General features: G+C 40.9%; 2 protein-coding genes across 8 annotated transcripts in view; one reads left to right on the plus strand and one right to left on the minus strand.

The window, feature by feature from the left end:
- serpinh1b (serpin peptidase inhibitor, clade H (heat shock protein 47), member 1b) lies at window positions 1-8,683 on the plus strand. Of its 4 annotated transcripts, XM_088426986.1 has the most exons (9): window positions 1-371; window positions 459-519; window positions 902-933; window positions 1,370-1,516; window positions 1,593-1,785; window positions 4,015-4,285; window positions 6,439-6,537; window positions 6,620-6,852; window positions 7,954-8,683. In XM_088426986.1, the coding sequence occupies exons 4-9, from the start codon at window positions 1,401-1,403 to the stop codon at window positions 8,254-8,256; spliced, it is 1,215 nt and encodes a 404-aa protein (XP_088283112.1). In that variant the 5' UTR covers window positions 1-371; window positions 459-519; window positions 902-933; window positions 1,370-1,400; the 3' UTR covers window positions 8,257-8,683. The 4 variants fall into 4 exon arrangements, with proteins under 4 accessions (XP_088283112.1, XP_088283114.1, XP_088283111.1 ...); XM_088426988.1 differs by lacking the exon at window positions 1-371 and having other exon boundaries at window positions 444-519; XM_088426985.1 differs by lacking the exon at window positions 1-371 and having other exon boundaries at window positions 902-1,516.
- Window positions 8,684-17,455: 8,772 nt separating this feature from the next.
- Window positions 17,456-21,662, minus strand: part of gucy2f (guanylate cyclase 2F, retinal) — a 50,028-nt gene continuing 45,821 nt past the window's right edge. For all 4 annotated transcript variants that reach the window (XR_015867132.1, XR_015867131.1, XM_088426904.1 and 1 more), the window contains one exon: window positions 17,456-20,844. Coding sequence is in view for 2 of the 4 variants with exons in the window: in XM_088426904.1 (XP_088283030.1) it covers window positions 20,739-20,844 (106 nt within the window). In the remaining 2 variants the exon portion in view is untranslated. The remainder of the gene's footprint in view (window positions 20,845-21,662) is intronic.

Here is a 21,662-nt window from a genome sequence, read left to right on the forward strand (position 1 = left end):
AGGTCTACCAAGTCATTTGCTTGATGAAGGAATGTTTGTAGTTTTCTTTTACTTACAGTACTCGCATACAAATCTACTAAGGGGAATTGACATCAGTTTTCGAGAGGTGAACCCTACAAATAACAGGAATGGCATAATGCGCTTTCAGTTTGCAAGGTATTTGTTCATGAAAGAGTTTATGGTGAAATGGAAAATTGTCTATTTTAGACATGATGAAACATAGGTCAGAAATTGAGTCAGGCCTAGGAGAGGGTAAGAGTTGTGTGCACTAACCCCAACTGACCCAGAGTCAGAGTTCCCTAATTACTTTTCCTTCATAAAAAATTTCAGAACTGAGCCCAGATCAGACTGACCCCCACATTCCAAAAGAGGTAATGTCCCGCCTTCTGCCTCCCGGCAAAATTCATTGGACTATCCCATTCCCACTTCTGGAAAGTTCTTTCTCTCTGGGTATATAGAGCCTGGCTTGTCTATCCCCAGCACACAGCTGAGGAGAGCAACTCTCTACATTACTGCCAGGTAAGGCCAAATATCAAATGTATATTGCATTTGAGTTTGCAGGATTGAATGCTATTGAATAGTCACAGTACACTGTCACAGTACCTTATAGCTATTCAAATGGCAATACAACTATTCAAGGCATTCGATGTGCCGAAAATAATCTGTCTGTGTTCCAGACTTGCAACCATATTTGACTTTATTTTAATCTTAAATCCATCAACTAGTCAGCATCTGAGTGTCCCCAAAAAAGTTTTGCATAAATGGTTGGGGCACAGCAAAAAAATCTGAGAACAGAACAAGAGGAACTCGTACATTTTGAATTGTAAAGGCTGTCAGCAGTTAACAGCCATGTTTTTCTGCCACCTTATGGGGATTACTGCATACACCTCTTGTCTTTCAGAATGAAAATCACAGACATCAAAAGATCTCAAGGTATACAGAGTATATGCTATATTGTGTATATACATAAAATGTGTGTGAAAGTAATGTTATATGATTTCTCCAGTATCCCAGTTGTTCCGGCACAGAGGCATCCTGCCCCCTATTTACAATGGACAAAAGGAAGTTTGAAAATATGTCTGTGTCGTTCATTTAAATAGACGCTTGGGCGTGATTAAACCATACTTTAACAATGTATATGAGAGAACAGAGAGGTGTCTGATTACATGTTGATAGGAGCACTGAGTGGGTGGCACTTCCAAATGCTATTGCTGATGTGGCGAGCAACGTGTCTGCTCAAAAGAAGCCTTCCTCCTTATCTTGCAGCACTTTTGCATTTTTCCTTTGGTATTGATGATTGATAATCACACTCTGAACACATCAAATGTATGCAAACTAAAGAGGTGCTGAACTTGCTATTTGTTTGTAGGCTATTATTTCTACTCGAGCAAACAAACAGGATGTGGCTGAGCAACATTGTAGCTCTTTGCCTGCTGGCTCTGTTGGCCTCTGCGGAGAAGAAGCTGAGCAGCCGTGCTTCCACACTGGCCGACAACAGCGCTAACCTGGCATTTAGGTCAGCGGCCACGGCAGTTAAATATAACCCAAACAAATTTGCATTCCATCACAGTCCCTCTGCCTTTTTTCTGAAGCCTCTACCATAACATGGCAAAGGCAAAAGACACAGAAAACATCCTCATCTCGCCTGTGGTACTGGCCTCCTCGCTGGGAATGGTAGCCCTTGGGGGAAAATCAACCACCGCCTTGCAGGCCAAAACCTTGCTGGGCGCAGACAAACTCACAGATGAGCATCTGCACACGGGCCTCTCCGAGCTCCTCTCAGAGGTTTGACTTGCAATACTTCATGTCAAAAACATTATAGTAAATACACCAGTGGCGGTCCATGCGATTCACACTTACGGAGCATTTAAACATTTATAAACCTGCAACAGCATTTAAAACTTATCATTAGCCGTGATACCGCCAAAACTTAAAGTAATTAATAATTATTTAAAATTATTTGTCCATAAATTTTATGAAGTTTTTACAAGCTTTAACAAGATTGTACGATAAATTACAAATCACAGTTTAATATCAGAACATCATTTTATTTCTTTACCATTACTTAAATATGAATAAAATGAAATTACAAAAACATAAAAAAAATAATAAAATCCCCTATTTTAATACAAAATCCATTCTTCTTTCCTCAGAAAGACTTTAAAGACTTGGTTGTAGAGTTTGTTTGCACATTTCATTTCCAAAAATAAATGATTTTCTATTGACATGAAGGACAATGCTGAAAGTCTCATCTGATCAATCTGCGTTTTGCTCTTCTAAAAAAAGCAAATAGATTTGACTTTTCTGTTAAATGTCTGCGGGTTCGTTTTCGCTGTACGCCACGCGTTTAATACAGATCAGCCAAGCAACACGGTGTAGCTTGGTTGATAAACATATATATATATATATATATATATATATATATATATATATATATATATATATATATATATATATATATATATATATTAATAACTATTTAAACTCAATTTTTCAACATTAAACACGATTGATCAACAAAGCACCGCCTCCCATGCAGTCGCAGAAGGGTGAAGTTAGTATTCATTTACGTCATGTTCAACGGGAGGCTTCTAGACGACCACCATAAAACTCAAATGGCTGTTGCAACTGTCTATTAACTATGACTGTGGCTGCCGCGAGACTTCAAAGGATGGAAAGGGGTAACTGTTCAGTTACTGAATAAGGTTTAATAATTTAGGATTAAGGTAAATATGTGCACAGTGCTGCAGTAAAATTAGTTTTAAATAATGTTTTTATTTTTAAATTCAAAAACTTTTTTTTCTAAATATTTGGGGGAGCACTACTTCACAGTTTTCACTTATTACAGGGGGAGGGGTAGGGAGGGATCACATATATATATATATATATATATATATATATATATATATATATATATGTATATATATATATATATATATATATATATATATATATATATATATATATATATATATATATATATATATATATATATATATATATATGCGTGTTGCTTGGCTTGGCTGATCTGTATTAAACGCGTAGCGTACAGCGAAAACGAACCCGCAGACATTTATTTCTGAGGAGGGCCCATAGCAAGTGCATTTATAGTTATCTCTTATAGTTATCTAGTCCGTCTGGCATGCAAGAAACCCTCACAGTGTGTCACCACATACAGTAGAGCTTATTTTTCCCTAAAAAATCTGCAAAAGACAGAGTGCGAGGTAGTGAGGATCCCTGCATATATATTGAAGATGACCTTACAGGTGTGTAATGTGTCCTTGCAAAATAGAAATATTGATAAAAAAGACTTTCAAAATTTTGATGATGTACATGACTGCATCAATGCAGTAGAAGTTACCACATATATAAGTGAAGGTACACTAATATTGTCACACAATATGGGGAGCTTCATTGTTTTTTATGTTTACTTTTTTAGTACAAATGTTGTTTCAGCCATCAAAAATAAAAATTGTCAGAAGCATTTCTAGCTCATTTTTGAGCGTGCTCAAGTACCTCTAAAATGAACACCAGCCGGCCTAAAATTTGGGGGGTTGTTAACTGAACCCTGAGCATGTTTGATGTCATTTTTATTTGACAGCAAGTGGAAAAATGTTTTTAAATGTGTGAATTATACATGAAAAATAATTGAGTTTTTTAATTAACGAGAGACAAAATAATTTCTGTTGAATAAATAATAATGAATAAATGATTTTAGTAACACTTCAATTTTATATTTTTATGTATAGTACTTTATGAAAATGTAATATTTTTACAACATACGCATCACCGTCATTCATACTTATCTCTGTACAAGTGGTCACAGTCAACTTTTATCAAGGCCAATCAAAGCGGCAGGCACATCTGCGCCGGCAATTGGAAACACATCAAAGGCCAACCTGTGCTGTAGTGTCTGTATATTGGACACACACTCCCACTACTTGAGTCCCCAAAAGCAGGTGCTATTGAGTGATCGTGCTTTCTTCTAACAATTGCTATGTGTTTCATTGACAGGTGAGTGATGACAAAACACGCAACACCACGTGGAAAATCAACAACCGTTTGTACGGGCCCAGCTCAGTGGCCTTCGCCGAAGACTTTGTGAAAACCAGCAAGAAGCACTACAACTACGATCATTCTAAAATAAATTTCCGGGACAAGAAAAGCGCCATCAACTCCATCAATGAATGGGCGGCAAAATCCACAGAAGGCAAGCTGCCTGAGATCACCAAGGAGATGGTGAACACTGATGGGGCAATGATCGTCAACGCTATGTTCTTCAAACGTGAGTATACTGAGTGAGCTGATTTCATGAGTTCTGCTGAGGTTGCAGATGCTAGCAGTGTTTTTTATTGCGAGAAACTTTAGTGAAGCTCTGGCATTACCATTTTAGAGGAAGTTATTCTGAAAGAGGAATTCATCTTGATTCCCCCGATACCCGCCATTCCATTTTTACACACAATTTAAAAATTAACCACAATTCCACTTTTTCAGTTTTTCCCTTCTATCTTTACCATTCTTCATCCGATTCCAACCGTTCCAACTTTAATCGGTTCCACCCGATACCTGCCATTCCATTTTTACACACAATTCAAATATTTCCCACAATTCCACTTTTTCAGTTTTTCCATTCTATCTTTGCCATTCTTTATCCGATTCTGACCATTCCAACTTTAACCAATTCCTCCGAAACCCGCCACTCCATTTTTACCCACAAATAAAAAATTACCCATAATTCCACTTTTTCAGTTTTTCCCTTCTATCTCTGCCATTCTTCATCCGATTGCGACCGTTCCAAATTTAATCGATTCATCTAATTCCCGCCACTCCATGGTGGTATACATTTTCCTCTTCCCAGAATTAAAAAATTACCCACAATTTCACTTTTTCAGTTTATCACTTCTATCTTTGCCATTCTTCATCCGATTCTGACCGTTCCAACTTTAATCGATTTCCCCGATGCCCGCCATTCCATTTTTACCCACAATTCAAAAATTAACCACAATTCCACTTTTTCAATTTTTCCCTTCTATCTTTGCCATTCTTCATCCGATTCCAACCGTTCCAACTTTAATAGATTCCCCCAATTCCCCCCATTCCATGGTGCTATCCATTTTCCTCGTCCCGGAATTAAAAAATTACCCACAATTCCACTTTTTCAGTTTTTCCCTTCTCTTTTTGCCATTCTTCATCCGATTCTGACCGTTACAATTTTAATGGATTCCCCCAATGCCCGCCATTCCATTTTTACCCACAATTCAAAATTTGCCCACAATTCCACTTTTTCAGTTTTTCCCTTCTATCTCTGCCATTCTTCATCCGATTCCGACCGTTCCAACTTCAACTGATTCCCCCAATTCCCACCATTCCATGGTGGTATCCAGTTTCCTCTTCCCAGAGTTCAAAATTTACACACAATTCCACTATTTCAGTGTTTCCCTTCTATCTTTGTCATTCAACACCTTTCCCTTCAGAGGTTACACCTTCACACTCAATTTCTTCAGAAATTGCAAATATTCTAGTTATATATAATTTACACATATACAATCAGAAAACACCAAAATAAAATATTTAGAACGGATTTATTTACCTTAGAGTGCCCCTTGTTGTGCCCATATTCCCTAATAAGGGTTATTTCCAGTACCGTTTCCATATAAATCATCTTCTTACTTCTCTCTTTAACTTTAATAGCATTCTTGGAACCCATGGCTAACCCTTTCAACTTTGAATTAAGCAGTAAAATGCAGTATAAATACGGGCTTGTAATCACTCACAATCGAACAAAGCTTTACCATTCCACCATTATAAAACAAGTGAGGCCAACTAATAGCAGAACACCATCTCCGTGAGGAGATGCCAACAAATAGCGGACCAGCTTTGTAGTCACATGTTACATGGTAGCAGATAAATGGCAATAGTAAATAAGTGCAATTACCTAAAAACATCAGCAAATGGAGGCAAAACAACATAAATACAGCCAAGCCTCTAGGGTCAGGACAGTTGTTTTTGGTCTCATAACTGGAAAAATGTCCTAAGGAGGGGATGAAAAAACTCAGTATTTTTTTGTCTCTGTGTGCCCTGTGATTGGCTGGCAACCAGCTCAGGTTGTCCCCCAGAAGGCAGAAGCCAGCTGAGTTAGGTGCCTGTGTACCTGCAACCCTTGTGAGGATATGCGGCTATAGAAAATGGATGGATGGTTTATTACTGTATATTATAATTTTATGAAAAAATAATATTTTAGCTGGGATTGACTGAAGCAGACCTGTGACTGGAATCAGGGTAGAGTCCCGACTAGGTTGAAATGGGTGGTAAGGTGTACAATCTATTGTTGATCTTAATTAGGATTGTTCAACCTTGGTGGATGTTAGTACTTTATGGGATGTTCAGGAGGGAAACTCTTGAAGAGCTGAATGAGTGGATCGTGTTCTTCTCTAACAGCTCACTGGGATCAGAGGTTCCATGAAAATATGGTGGACAAACGTGGTTTCCTTGTGACTCGCTCCTTTACCGTTGCAGTTCCCATGATGCATCGCACAGGTATTTTTACACAATTGTTCTATTTACCTTGCAAGCACTTGGAAATCAAAAGATCTAATCTGTCTGTCATGCTCGTCCTCAGGTCTCTACGACTTCTATGAAGACAAGCAGAACAATGTCTTTGTTCTGGACATGCCTCTGGGCCAGAAACAGGCCTCGATGATCCTAATCATGCCGTACCATTTGGAGCCTCTGGCTCGCCTGGAAAAATTGATGATGAAGATGCAGGTGGAAGCTTGGCTTAGTAAGATGGAGAACAGGGCTGTAGCCATCTCGCTACCCAAAGTCTCTTTGGAAGTTAGCCACAACCTGCAGGTAAAATGGTGAAACATCATGTGAGGGATGCTATGCCCCCTTATTTGCATCGTGTTGTGAAAGGGAATTGAGCAGTTTCATTTAGACAAAAACAATCCTTTACAAACATCCCACAGCATTTGCAAATGCAGGGTGTCCAATCCTGATGTTGATCAGTTCTTAAGACACAGTGTAACCCGAATTCAGTGTAAGTCGGAACACCATACAAATAAAAACAAAAAAATAATAAAGAAAGGAAGAAAGAAAGAATAGATTACTCTATACATACTGTACTGTAAAGTATTGTACTATTGTTCTGCTCCTTTTTGCCCCCATTCCATCGGATAAACTTTGTTTTTGCACCGCATTTTATTTCGTAGAAAACTCTTGTTTTGAAGGGCCGTCTAACCGGAAACAGCCCGGCAGCCATTTTTGACCCGGTGCACGCGAGCGAGTCATTCTACTACAAGCTTGCAATCAAAGAAGTTGTGTTCGCGGCCAGCAAAATTGGCAGCTGGGAGGCAGGGTCGATCTCAACGGTCACTTTTACTGTATTACACCAACAAAACCCAAAAACGGAACATAGGTCTCACTTGCACGCAGCAACTTGTTTGTTTGCATTTCACCGTTTTTAGACTGCTTAATAATATCTAATTTCATTTCCATGATGATGGTCTTTCTTTTCTGAAGAATCTGCCTTACGCTTTGGAGCCATAATGAAGGGCAATAAGTTCAAAAAACGATCAACCATATGAGAGAGAAAAGAGAAATACAACCTGAGAGATGCCATCTTCCTCGTCCACAACCACCACAAAGCATATTCATTCGCTGGGTGCGACAAACTAGTTTGCAATTGCTTACGGCACACGTTCATAACCTCGAAACAACGTGAACCGAGACCATCGTAACCCGAGCACCCCCTGTATAGACAATTGTTATTCTCATTGATAACACAATTTTACCATTTTGTAAACTGGAGTTCAAATCTGAAGATGCTTAATAGAAGGAAAAGTATGCATGTGGACAGGTAGCATAAAGGCAAATATATTGTTAAGTGATTTGAATACCTAAGAGGGTTACACTCTGTTAAATGCCCTCATCTCGCTTATTCTCCCTTCATAGAAACATCTGGCTGAGCTTGGCCTGACCGAGGCAGTGGACAAGGCCAAGGCAGACCTGTCCAATATCTCTGGAAAAAAGGACCTGTATCTGTCTGACTTTTTCCACGCATCTGCCCTGGAGTTGAACACAGAAGGCAACCCGTTCGATACCTCCATCTTTGGAACTGACAAGCTGAGGGACCCAAAGCTTTTCTATGTGGACCACCCCTTCATTTTTCTGGTGAAGGACAATAAGACCAAGTCCATACTTTACATCGGCCGTGTAGTTCGACCCAATGGAGACAAGATGCGTGACGAGCTATAATGTAATTATCAGCGACTACCATTATTTTTTTTAAACTTGAGAAGCTTTTTTTTTTTGTTTTGTTTTGTTTTTTGTTTTTTTGGCATTGTTACCTCAGGAGCACATTCCAGTCAGGCTTACACATTCCCTTGATTTTAATCTTACAGTATTCTTCAAATATGAGCATCTTTGATATTTTCCTCGCTTATATTAAGTGTGACCTCTCTTTTGCAGCCAACATAAATCAAGCAAATATCATTGGTGCTATCACACATTTTTATTTTTTTTTAAGATCTTGTTTAACTGTTCTTTCAAAAAATAACAACTAGGAAAACAACACATAATCTGTCTTTCTGTGTACATTGAAATTACAAGTCTGTATATCGCATTTTTGTCCAGCACACTCAACTTGTTTTTTGCTGTCCACTAAAATGCTGTTGGAATTGTGTGATTATTTGCAAATATCTTCTTTTTTTGTGGTAAAAATTGAAAAATGCTAAACATGTGACTTGCATATGTTTGGTCCAATAAAGAAAGGATCACAATTTTTCCAATGAATGGGTTTCCCAAGTTTGGAATGAATAGGACTGGGGTAACCAGGGCTTATTTGCCACAGTCAACTATCCCAAGAATTTCAAGCTTGATTTGTTCAACCATTGGTAGACAAAAAGAAAGGCTATTATAGGGATAACCCCTACCCAACATTTGCATCTGGGCCAAATATGTGGGGGGCCACATATCTGGTCTTGCTGGGTTCTACCAGGAGCACACCCGTTGGAGATGAGGCCCACCATTGTTGTGTTGTCAGCAAACTTGGCGAGGTGGTTGGAGCTGTGGGTTGTGGTGCAGTCGTGTATCAATAGGGTGAAGAGGAGGGGTCTGAGCACACAGCCTTGTGGGGCCCCCGTGCTCAGGGTGCACTTGATGTCTCCAGCTCCAGCCGGTTCAGAGCGCAGCTGCTCGTCTCCTCACCCATACCAAGAAGCATTCTCATATCACACCAGTACTGGCCTCTCTGCACTGGCTACCCATTCCTTTCAGAATAAATTTTAAAATATTAATGATCACCTTCAAAGCCCTAATTTGGCTTGGACCCCCCTTATTTAGCCAAACTTCTGCACTTTCATACTCCTGTCCGAGCCCTTCGGTCCGCTGGCTCTGCCTAGGACTAGGTTAAAGAATCGTGGCGATCGAGCCTTTGCAGCAGAGCCCCAAGGCTCTGGAATAGTGTGTTACTGTCCATTAGATCCGCCCAGACCCTTGTTGCTTTTAAATCTCTTTTAAAAACCTACCTCTTCTCACTTGCATTCAATACACCTTGAAAGTTGACATCCTTGAAGTGCTTTTATCTATTAGTCTGTGTGTTTTATGTGTTTTTCTTCAGGTTCCTATTTTGCAGTTATATTTTTATTGTACAGCACTTTGGTTGACGATGGTCTTTTTAAATGTGTTATATAAATAAAATTGACTTGACTTGACACAGGCAGAGGAGGCAGAGACAAGAGCAAAGACAACATTCACCAGACTGTTGGAAACCTTTTCCCTCGATTTATTTTACAACAAAATGGTATTACAAGTGTAAACTCTCCATTGTAATAATTTTTAATCATGTACAGATTAGACTTTAATTCGACATCCGGGCCACGCAAGACTTTAAAATAAAGGGCTTCTTCCGTCAGCAGTTAGCAATCCAGATTACTAACGCAATATGGACGATCGTTTGATTACGAGAGGTAACAACTGGCTTCGCTGAATTGCCAAAGGTGATGGCAGCCGTCTTCTCATGTTCACCTCATCCTCAATGTAGTGAACGGTGGATTCATTCACTCCCAAATGGCGGGCCAAGGCCGCGTAACTTTTCCCTTCGAGAAGCATCACCTTCTCAACAATGTGATCATTTTTTGCTGGCGTTTAGGCTCAGTACAAGCCTTCGCGGGAGCCGCACACGTGGGAGCTATTGCAAAAGGCCAATACTTAATGAAAAAAAAAATTCTTGAAGTCATGAATCCGCGTAATGGAAAAAAAAAATCAGCGATGTGGTGAGTCCACGTAATGGGAAAAAATTCTGCAAATCCGCGATTGTGGAACCGTGAAGTAGCAGGGGTTCACTGCAAATGTAGGCGTCCCATCTCATTTTGCCAGTGGATTCCATAAGGACACCACATGGATTTGCCCATATGAGTTTACATGAGTTTTTGACTGGGTCCCAGGGGAGTTCCAAATGAGCACCTGTATCATCTGTGTTTGCCCAAATGGGCTTCATTTGGAATCTACATGGGCTTTTTAGATGAGGCCTGTTCAGCATGTTTGATTAAACGGGTGACTTTAACAAGGCACTCGTGTCGCTGTGACCTATCTTTGTTCTGCATTATCCTATCTAGCATCACCCTAGTAAACACAATACAGTGGATCCAATTAAGTCATCTTCCCAATGGGTGGGTGTTTAAAAGTAGGGACCATGTTGGATGCTTTCAACCTTCTTCCGCAACCTTACCAAAGAAAGCTAAACAGCTTGTGTACTCTATTTCTAGAATTTAGTAAATAGTTCAATAGAGATCACACAGGCTTCTATTAGTAACTATTGAAATGACAACATTTAAGATTAATGGGCAAATGTTTCCCTTCAGATTTACAGGCCTAAGGTTCAAACTGTGTGACCCATGTAGCCTACACAAATGTTCACCCTTTTAGGGTTCCATATGGTTTAACTCCTGGATTCCACTAAGGCACTAACATGCGTTAGCGATAACGGAACCTAAATAACATTCCTGTGTCAAACTAGTTCCTAGCGTGTTTGTTTTTGTTGAAAGATCACACGTACCACGACATAGTTGAAACAATTGATTTAATCAGACAGAGGAGTGTACACAGGATCGATCCTGGACCAGTCCTGCTGCAGGTCACAGCAGAAATGATGAAGGTTTACCTCTTCCACATCCAGTTCTTATACACTTTTGGGGGGTGTGGTCTCACTGAGGAATGCAGGTGTGCTTGTGTGTGTTTGGTGATTGTGACTTCAAAGGTTTTCCATTCCAAGAACATTGTTGTTGTAGGAGACAATCGGTTCAGACAACCCCAGGGCCAATAATATTCCTGCTTTTACACTGACATCAGGTCATGTCCATTTATATTACAATAGCACAGTTTTATGAACACACTATTTTACTGGTACATTGCATTTATAAAAACAAAGATTTCCATTAGCACAAATGGAGTTATGTGGGTTTCTGGCTGGGTCTTAGAAGGGTTAAAAATTGGCAGATATTTTTGTCTGAATAATTTTTGCCAGATGTGTATTGAACTGGGATCTGAATGATCCTTACGTGGGTTCCCTTTGGACAACCAAGATGTAACCTTTGTGGCCACAGTTGTCCATTTCGGGCGCCAAGTTGTTTTGGTGGGTATGTTTTGGCCCCTGAAGACTCACATCTGTATCACCAAGAATTGTATGTCCTCTGCCTCTTATCTACCAAAGAAATTGCCATATCTGCTTTGTTCTATTTTTCCCAAACATTGCATTTAGCACATGCAATTGGGTAAATACTGCTGGGATGAAAGTCAGGGATTGATCACCTAGGCCGGGTCGTCTGGGCTGAGGGGATCAGATGTTAAAAGATCCAAAATCCCTGATGATCCTAGGACATAAGGTCACTGATGATGTGTCCCAGCACACCAGTGTGACGTATATTTCACTGAGTACTCAACTTGTCAGTAGTCACCAATACGAAGTACGATTCCTTTCATCCTTTTGATCCACAAAAAAACTGATTACTTTGAAGAAATAACTTCCTATTGTAATATATTTTCTTTGAAATATCATAAAATTAATGTAAGTTTCTTAGTCTTCTAATTTCTAATTTTCAGTTATAGTGATGGTAAAATTGCTGGAGAGAGCAGCAGAGCTAGATGGTGCAAGAAGATTTGAACGCATTTGGCCTTGCGCTGATTGACCATTGCGGGTTATGAGATCAACCACCCGCGGTCCACCTGGCTGGACTGTGGGGGGGTTCCTGCCCAATGGCTTCGCCTACTGTTAAGACCTCAAAGCACTGTGCATTTCCTGCCTAATATGCACAATATGTTTTCCGTAATCTGTGCTGTATATATGTATTTGTCTGTATTGTGGACCTGTATTTGTTTGTATTTGGTACACGCATCATCCACTTCAACCTGTTGAGCCTGGAAGGGGGCTCCTACCAAGTGAGGTCCCTTTTGGAGGTGTCAGATTTTCCCCAAATTGGAGATTTTGAGTTTTTTTTCCTTCCCCTTCTGGGAGCTTTGAGCAGGGGATGCTGTTGCGTACCTATAATGAAAAGATGTCTCAATACGACTTCATTTTTGTAAAAGAAGTCTCAATATGACCTCTTTTACCTGTGAAGCCCTTTGAGACTTTGGTAATTCAGGGCTATACAAATAAAACCCCAGTATCCCAGTATCTGGGGGCCACTCTGAACTGGTTGGCAGCCAATCACAGTGCACACAGAAAGAGGAAAAACAACTCATTCTCACAATCATACCAAAGGAAAATTTAGAGAGTCCAATAGACCTTCCATGATGTTTTGGGAATGTGGCAGAGTGCCTAGAAACCCACACAGTCACTGGGAGAAAACACAAACTCTACACAGGAAGGCCATGACAAGTTGGAATTGATCAATGGCCCATGAGTGAGCGTGAACATTGTTATTATTGTCATTTTATTTCATAAACAAAAAGTGATTTTACCCATTAGTCAGCAGTTGAGTTGTTTACACTGAGACTGTGAGGTTGAGGCTTCACTTCAGAGCTGACTAAAGACTATAAAACTGTAACCCATTGCCTCTGTCGGGTAATGGGGCTGTAGCAGGCTGATGGTAATGGCGACGGATAGTTTCGAACGCCGGTTTTGCAGCGAGGTGATGGAATATTGCATCATGTCGATGTAAAATTACCATGTAATTATTGGCGTAAAATACCAGTCAGAATTGGCCTTGACTGGAATTAAACAAAAATGTGTTCAGTATTTGTTCAAGTAGAAAATCAGCAGACACCAAATCATCTCTGAAGAAAATAAATGTTAAAGAAGCCCATGAAGTCAACTCATAATGAAGACATTTTATGAGGCCACAAGATCAACGCAAGCATTTAGCAAAACTCATGCTCACTATTACTCTGTAACTGCCATTGAAGAGTGTTGATTCATCACTAGTGTTAAGAATTATGTTCATGTTTATGCTGTAAATGTACACATATTATGTTATTGCCTTCTAGACTGATTCTGACTATGCATCTGTATTTTGTTAGAATCATTTAATAGAATGTTCCAGTAGCTACTAGAAGCTTGGGGAACATTTTGTGAAAGGTCTCTAGACTACCAAGTCTGCATACCAAAAGGGAACAAGGCCCATATATGTCCAAGTTCACTGGAAGGGCCACTACGAGTCATCGGGGAAAAACCCAGATGACAGTTATTTGGAAATTAGTCATATCCGTTTAGAAGCGTCAAAACTGTTCCAGCAACTTCTGGAACTTGCTAGAAGTTGAGTCATGGGGTTGGAGTCCTATAAAAAGGCCACCGCCCTTAGGCTCAACGCTCCCTTTTGCCTTTGCCTGCCACGAACGTGAGGACCTTCTCCAGGCTTCGGATGTAAGACACCAAGTTGGACAAGGACTCTGTCAGTCTCAGAATTGGACACTTTTAAATTCTTGCGACGTTGTTAGTCTTTGGAGGATTTCACTCATTTTGGTAAGGAAGCCATTCTAAATTTTAATCCATTCAATAGCCAAACTAATAATGTAATTAATTCGGAAATTATGAGAATTGAAACTGATCACTTTGATTCCCATCCAATATTAGTATTAGACCGTTTAGAGACTTTTTACCCTTTCTACTATATATTCTTAACTTCTTGCTTTATTTTAACTCTATTCTACTATATTTGTGCATGGTTTCTTATGACCTTGGGCGAAATCTTATTTTAATCATATATTAGAGGAAAGACATTGTATTGAGTGTATTCTTGTCTTGTATGTGTTAAGGGGGCATGGTATGCCGAGCCATGTTGCCTTTGATACTGTAAATGAATTTGTTTGCTTTGCTTTCGTTCAATAAATACTTAAAGCTTAATTCTTTATTCTATCTTCGTCATTCTTACAAGCCCTCATTAGAAAATTTCCTAGTCTTCTATAAGTGAAGTAATAACATTGCCCATTACACCGGCAGTGTCATTCTTGAAATAAATATTAGTTACTCAGAGTTGGTTAAAGTTAGTAAAACGTATCCGAGTGGTCGTATAAGACTGCTGAACCCTATTCTGGTCTTAACAAGTGCAAACGATCTATCAGGAAGGAGCTGTCACAAAATCGCATGACTGTCCTACTGTCTCGTCTCTAAGGTTACTCGACGAGGCGGCGGGATGGCTTAAGACCCTTTAGAACTTAGACAGTGAGAACCAGAACGTATCTTTTCTGACACTGGCTTACGCAGATGTTCGTCGCCTGGCGATGCGGCGTTAGAGCTGTGCTGGGCTAACGGGACGTCTTAACCCTTTAAACGGAGAGTCGGTCAGGACTGTTAATTGTCCTTAGATGATTGACAGGTCTGCGGTAAGAGCAGATCATTCACCTCCCTGCTTGAAACCGTTTTAAAATCAGTGATACTTTAGTATACAGTGTGTAATATTTAGACATTTATTCAACACAACACACTCACAGTTGGCCCAAACGCCTCAATGAATGACGATCCTTAAGCGGGCCACATCTGGTATCCACTATGTGAGCTGCATAAAGTTCTTATCTAAGCCAAATGGTATAACTCTAGCCCGGGGGTCGGCAACCCGCGGTTCTTGAGCCGCATGCGGCTCTTTAGCGCCATCCTAGTGGCTCCATGGAGCTTTTTCAAAAATGGAAAAAGGGAAAAAGAGAAAAAATAACTGAGAACAGAGGATTAAACATTTCTTGTACCGAATCATTTGCATTCGCTGCCAATGCGGAAGGGTTGCCTGAATGTTTGCTCCGTAGCGAAAAGTTGTCAAATAACAAAAAGAGCAAAGTGGAAAGGCATTTTCAGGGAAGGCATGCTACATTTGCAGCCGGGTACCCAGTTGGGCGCGACAGAAAAAAGTGTGATTGCATTAATTCTGGAGAAATTAGCTTCCAGTCCTGTGTCACATTTAAAGTTACATCTTACTTACATGCCCGATGTTGAGAAGCTGACCTGTGACGTCCGAAAACAGAACTCACATTAAATGGGTAAGAAAGATGTTATGCACGATCCATTTTGTTGTTTTTTTGAATCCTTGAAATAAAAACATTTATTTAATTTCATAAAATCAATGAAACATAATTCAACATGTATTGCCTTCATTATAAGGCTTATATAAGGCTTATAATTTTATTTGTATTTTTTTACGGCTCCAAACATATTTGATCCTGATATCAACTTTAATTCAACCTTAACTAAGCCAGTCCATTCATTTGCCACTTTTGACTCAACTTGACTCAAGTTGAAAATAGTATCTCATACGTGTATTTAACCACTTTGTTGCTGTAGCTGTGGAAGTACACCAGTCATTTTGCTACATCTACCAAATTTGTTTTTACAGGTACAAGTTACTATTTCTATAAATGTTTTTGAAGTAAGAATTTCTTGGCTAATTTTTTTTTCTATAGGTACAGGTCATATTTTACAACTACAAATATATTACATTTCCATACAAGTGAAAATGACCAGTTATTGTAAGTACATTTTCTAATTGTACTAGCCTTCACAAGGATCCAGACTATTTGACTGTGTCAGTGTGCAAAGTGGAAAACTGCACACTTTTTCAACTTGGTTAACAACAAATGAGTATAATGCAAATTTTGAGGACTTGGTTCATGATTCCATATTTCAGAACACTGATTCCAGACTTGTGTAGCGCTTGAAAAGCCCATCAAAACACTGTGCTCTCCTCACCCCTTCCTCCCTCCACCCCCATGAGGAGCCACATATAAACATACAGTAGTTTGTTTGTTGTACCACACAATGAAATTCTTATTCTGTTCACTTCCCTGAGCAGCAGACTTCATTCCATAATAAAGCAATAAATAAACAAACAGCAATAAACAGAGACAATGGTAGTAATAATGGAGTGCAGAATATCATATAGTGCAAAATTTTAGTGCAAGATATTGTTTACGCATGCAGAAGGAGAAAGATTAGTTGCATCATCAGGTAATATGGCAACTAAAAAGAATAATTAAATTGAATTTCAAAAAATTCAGCATATTGTGAGAAAGATATGACAATGAAGCCCTGTAGTCAGTTTTCTTGAATTCAGAGGCCCCCCTAAACTTGACTTGAAATATGTCCGCATTGAATGTTATGCCGTGAGCGTTACTGACTTCTAGAGGTTAAAGCAGTGCAAAGCAGATATTCAAATTAGGGTTCATCTCATCTTACTGTGGTGCAATTTCAAAATCTGAAATAAGACCCTGAAAAAAGGAAGAAAAATGAATTTTAAGCCACATGATCTTCTATGTTACAGGTATTTACTTGTAATAGTTGTTAGCTATGATAACTCACATATTGAATTACACAGTGGGCCCAGAACTCAAGATGAGTTTATTTTGAGATTTTGTGCTGTAATTGTTGTGCAGCAAAGCAGTCACATATTTCACCCGCACAAAAGTTAACAACATGTGAAACAAGAGGATACTTCATAAAGCTAAAGACTCTTATCTTCACCTACCAATCCATGCAGACATCTACAACCCACCCACTGCTTGACTTCCATCCAGATGGTCAATTTGGAAAAACCCTCCCCCAGATGACCACCATTCATACATTCTAGCAAATTCCACCGAGCACATAATATACCGAGTAACATTGTCAGAACACCGGGCTTGCCGTGGGTTGTTACCTGGCCCTGCAGAAGACAGAGAAGGCGGAGGAAGAGGAAGCAGAAACAAAGCTGCAGGAGCCGTCTCCTCTGGAGACTGAGAAAGCAGCCTCACAGACCACATCTTCCTGCCATCTACCTCACTAACACCAGATCTATCATCCACAATATCGACGAATTGGAATCACGACTGTCTGCGAACATCTACTGAAAGGACAGCTGTGCATTGGTGATTTCCGAAACCTGGCTACATTCTCGAATCCCTGACGCTGCGGTGCAGCTACCCAGCCACACACTGCATCGCGTGGACAGAACCAAGTACTCCGGTAAGGGCGGGGGGGGGGGGGGGGGGGGGGGGGGGGGGTTGGGGGTGGCTCTGTATCTACGTGCATAAGTGCTGGTCTACCAACAACTCAGTAGTAGACAGACATTGTTCTACCTACCTGGAGTACATGGTTGTAAGATGTAGGCCTTTTTTTCTACAGAGAGAGCTAACAGTGGTGATTATTACAGCTGTTTATATCCCCCCGACGCTAATGTTAGCATAGCGCTCACCTTGCAATTAAATGCCATCAACAAGCAGCTAAAGGTCCACCTCGATGGCGTGCACGTAATAGCTGGAGACTTTAACATGGCAAGTCTGAAAGCAGTCCTGCCTAAGTTCCATCAGCCTGTTAAGTAGCCAACCAGGGGGAAAAACATTCTCGACCATGTACACGCCTACATCAAGCACATATAGAGAGTCACCCTCCTCCCTCACCGTGGTGAGTCAGTCCACCTCTCCCTGCTGCTTATTCCAGCATACACTCCTCAGACGGCGTATCAGGCCAGGTATCAAGACCATCACTACCTGGCCTGCAGACGCACTGCTCCAGCTGCAAGACTGCTTCGCATGCACTGAATGGGACATATTTGATGATTTGGATCTGTCAACATTCCGATCGTCTGTGTTGATGTACATCAAGTGCTGCATAGTCCTCTATGTCACCAGAGAGAAACGTGTCTGGCTCTACAACAACCAGAAGCCATGGATACCGAGCCATCAGGTCAGGCGACAGAGCTCTGTACAGAGCTGCCCGAGCAGACCTGAAGAGAGGAGTCAAGGAGGCCAAAGTGGAGTACAAGAGAACTATGGAGCTCCACCTTGCCAGCAACAACCCTCAGCGGATATGGCAGAGGGCATCCAGACTATCACAAACTTCAGAGGAGCAGGGGCAACAACCAGGGACGCCAGCATGTCTCTAGCTTAGAAGCTTAGCAGCTTCTTTGCATGGTTTGAGACACTGCACACAGCCACATCTGCACCACCCCACCAGCCCCTGACACCCCTCCAGTCATTCTGACAGAGCAGGAAGTGAGATGGCAGCTGAAGGCGGTGAACCCCAGGAAGGCCACTGGACCAGACGGAGTACATGGGAAGGTGCTCCAAGCCTGCGCGGACCAGCTGGCAGGGATTTTCACCACCATCTTCAACCTCTCCTTGGCACAAACTGTCATCCCACCCTGTCTGAAATCAGCCCAAAACATCAATCTCGACTAGTCTCGATGATTACCGTCCCATTGCATTAACACCTCTAATCGTGAAGTGCTTCGAGAGGCTGGTTCTCCCTCACATCACAGCCTGCCTCCCTCCTACCTTCGAGCCTGGCAAGTTTACTTATCAGTCGAACAGGTCAACTGAGGACGCCATAGCCATAGCCCTGCCAGTTGATTGTGACATTGATACTTTATTTTTGCAGACGAGTATTGCCGTAAAGCGGGGGACACGCAGTGTAAAAAAGGGTAAAGATGCTGTAGGAGAAAATATTGGCTCTGCTACATTCCAGAAAAGTGAAAGTTCTCAGCAATGCTCTTCTTTCCAGATCTACCGTAGAGTTCACAGCAAGCTTGCTCTACTCCCCTTTCCTCGCGCGACAAAAAAGTGAACAAAAAGTACAACAGCGACAGAAAACCCCGCATATGAGCGTAGCGACATGGATTTTCGCATTCGGTGTGCACATAGCATAATGCTGGAGAGGTCAGCTGAGATGGTGGTGCCGAGAAACTTAAAGTTGTGCACTCTCTCTACACACTCGCCTTTGATGTACATGGGGTGGGGTCTACTCAGTTCTTCTTCCTGAAGTCAAACATGATTTCCTTTGTCTTGGAGGTGTTTAGTGACAGGTTTTTTTACCGAACATCATGTCAACAACCTCTGGGTTTCGTCCCGATAAGCAGACTCGTCCCCCCTGAGATAAGCCCAACGACGGTGGTGTCATCCGCGAACTTGATGATGGTATTGTTCGGGTGGGCTGGGCTGCAGTCGTGTGTGAAGACAGAGTACAGCAGTGGACTCAACACACAGCCCTGGGGGGAGCCTGTGCTGAGGAAGAGAGTGGAGGGGCGGTGGGGGCCAAGTCTCACAGACTGGGGGCGGTCAGTGAGGAAGTCCTTGGAGGCCCAAGTACAGCAGCTTGCTGATCAAGATGTCAGGGATGATCATGTTAAAGGCCAAGCTGTAGTCAATGAAGAGCACCCTAGCATAGCTCTCCCTCTGCTCCAGGTGGCTCAGCACAGGGCTATATGGACAGATTTTTTTCACACACAAAGAGGGAGAAATACTTCTTTACTTGTAGACAAGGCCTTTGTCTTTTCCAGTGGAGGCTGACTTGACTGCAGTGTTTATTGCCTTTTGCTAATAGCCTCTAATTTTGTGTGTGAAACATTCCCCTCATGGAAATGTTGTGATCGTCTCATACCCATTGCAGAAGCTCCTTGCTGCACACTTACAGTAATCGTCAAAAACATTGTGGAAATATCCGCATGCACGGGATTTAGATAAACCGTTTCTCTTATTAAATTCATGCACTTTGGATGAACTTATATTGATTTCTTCAAGTTCGTATGAAAAAAAATATAAAAACAACACAAAACCCACTTTCATTGCTATATTTTCAATGAAAATGGCCATTGTTGAAAAAAGAAAAAAAGCCCCATTTCTTTTTGTTGTTTTGTACATTTTTAGATAAATCAGAAAATATCTGTATAATTTGACACACACAATCAATAGTAGTCATAAATACAGTAAATACCATTTTGGGGAGCGTGAGGGTGAATGGCCACTGGCATTCACTTATTTGTATTATTTGTTGTGTATTTTGTTTTTTACTAACTTGGAAGCATTAATTTGTAGTATGATCATTACTACCAAACAGTTCTCTTATGTTTATTATCGTGTACAAAATGTAGTCTTTATCTTTAGGGTTGATTATTATACAATACAAGATCCAGCGAGCTCATACTTAGGAGCATTTATGTCAAACCTAACACAAAAAAAAAAACGATGATTTTAATATAGGCATCAAAAGCATCCACTCTTTGGATGGGGTGAGCCTCATCTCCATTTTGCGACCACTCAGAGGCCAGTGAGCGCAGCAAGCAAATGAGTACACACATCTTTGACTGAAGATCAGTCTACCGGCAGCAGGTTTAGCAGGAAGGGCACCAGACAAGTCACATTGCATTAGCACTATCGCATTCTGCTGCATTGGCTTCAGGCAGATTAGCCAGTCCATGCAAAAATCTTCTTAAAGGAGTGTTAAACCACGGAGAGAGAGGTAGGGTGTAGTCAGTCTAGAAGGAAGTTGTCCTGAGACTTCATTCCTTTTACATCTTTCCTTCTTGTCCACTCCTTTTTTGCTTGTCCGAAGGCCTGTTGGCCTTGCAGAAAAGGGTCTTGACCTCATCCCTCACCACCTCCTGCCAGTTGACCCTGATAAATGAGACCTTGGACTTAATCTCAAACAGACAATTGCATTTTGAAATTTAATAAATACACAAGGCACTGCAGGGGTTGACATTGACACTAGCCCGTGGCCATCATGTGACTGTGTCGGGCCATCTGCCGTTCAGTCCAAGTAGCTCGACCAGACCTTTTTGGTTCTCCTGGAATCGTCCAGATTAGGACCGAACTGTTATTTGTATTTACAGTGTACCATTTAAAAAAAAAAAAATGAAGATTTTGTAATCCCTAATGTCGTAGTTTAAATTACATGACCTTATTCATCAGGGAGTGGAGGAGCTGGAGAGAATGTTCACATACATTTAAGATCGCTTTGCTGCACAAGCTATGCTTTCAATGGAGTTGTCGTCTTGCCAGACATTGAGGCAAGTATTTCAGCTTGCTAACATGCTTGATCTTGTTCACCTCAGAAGGTTGTTGTGTATTCTGCAATGTTTTGACTGCTGGCAGATGGTGAACATGTGTGTGTGTGTGTGTGTGTGTGTGTGTGTGTGTGTGTGTGTGTGTGTGTGAGTGTGAGTGTGAGTGTGAATGTGTCAGTCTGATCAGTGTCGCCGTTGTAGAGTTGACTTTTTGCATCCGTGCAAAATTCTCCAGTGGTCAGATAAGATGATGAATTATGCTGTTTGTTTGAAAAAAAAAAAAAGTAGTTTAAAAATGAGACACCGCCGAGTACTAATGTCAGCTGGCACGCAATTGTTATCGAATGAGAAAAGGATTCAATTATAAGTAGGCGTCAACTTCATTTTCCTACTTGTGTCTGTCTTTGTAATGTTAGATTGAGTGAG

Source organism: Hippichthys cyanospilos, chromosome 11, assembly GCF_059441005.1.
Source record: "Hippichthys cyanospilos isolate Australia breed blue-spotted pipefish chromosome 11, RoL_Hcya_1.0, whole genome shotgun sequence".
Lineage (NCBI taxonomy): Eukaryota > Metazoa > Chordata > Actinopteri > Syngnathiformes > Syngnathidae > Hippichthys > Hippichthys cyanospilos.

Coding starts and splice junctions, on each gene's coding strand:
- serpinh1b (XM_088426985.1), top strand. CDS start 1,329: ATGCAAACTAAAGAGGTGCTGAACTTGCTATTTGTTTGTAGGCTATTA. Junction 1,786..4,014: donor TCTCCGAGCTCCTCTCAGAG/GTTTGACTTGCA, acceptor TTTCATTGACAG/GTGAGTGATGACAAAACACG. Junction 4,286..6,438: donor CAACGCTATGTTCTTCAAAC/GTGAGTATACTG, acceptor CTTCTCTAACAG/CTCACTGGGATCAGAGGTTC.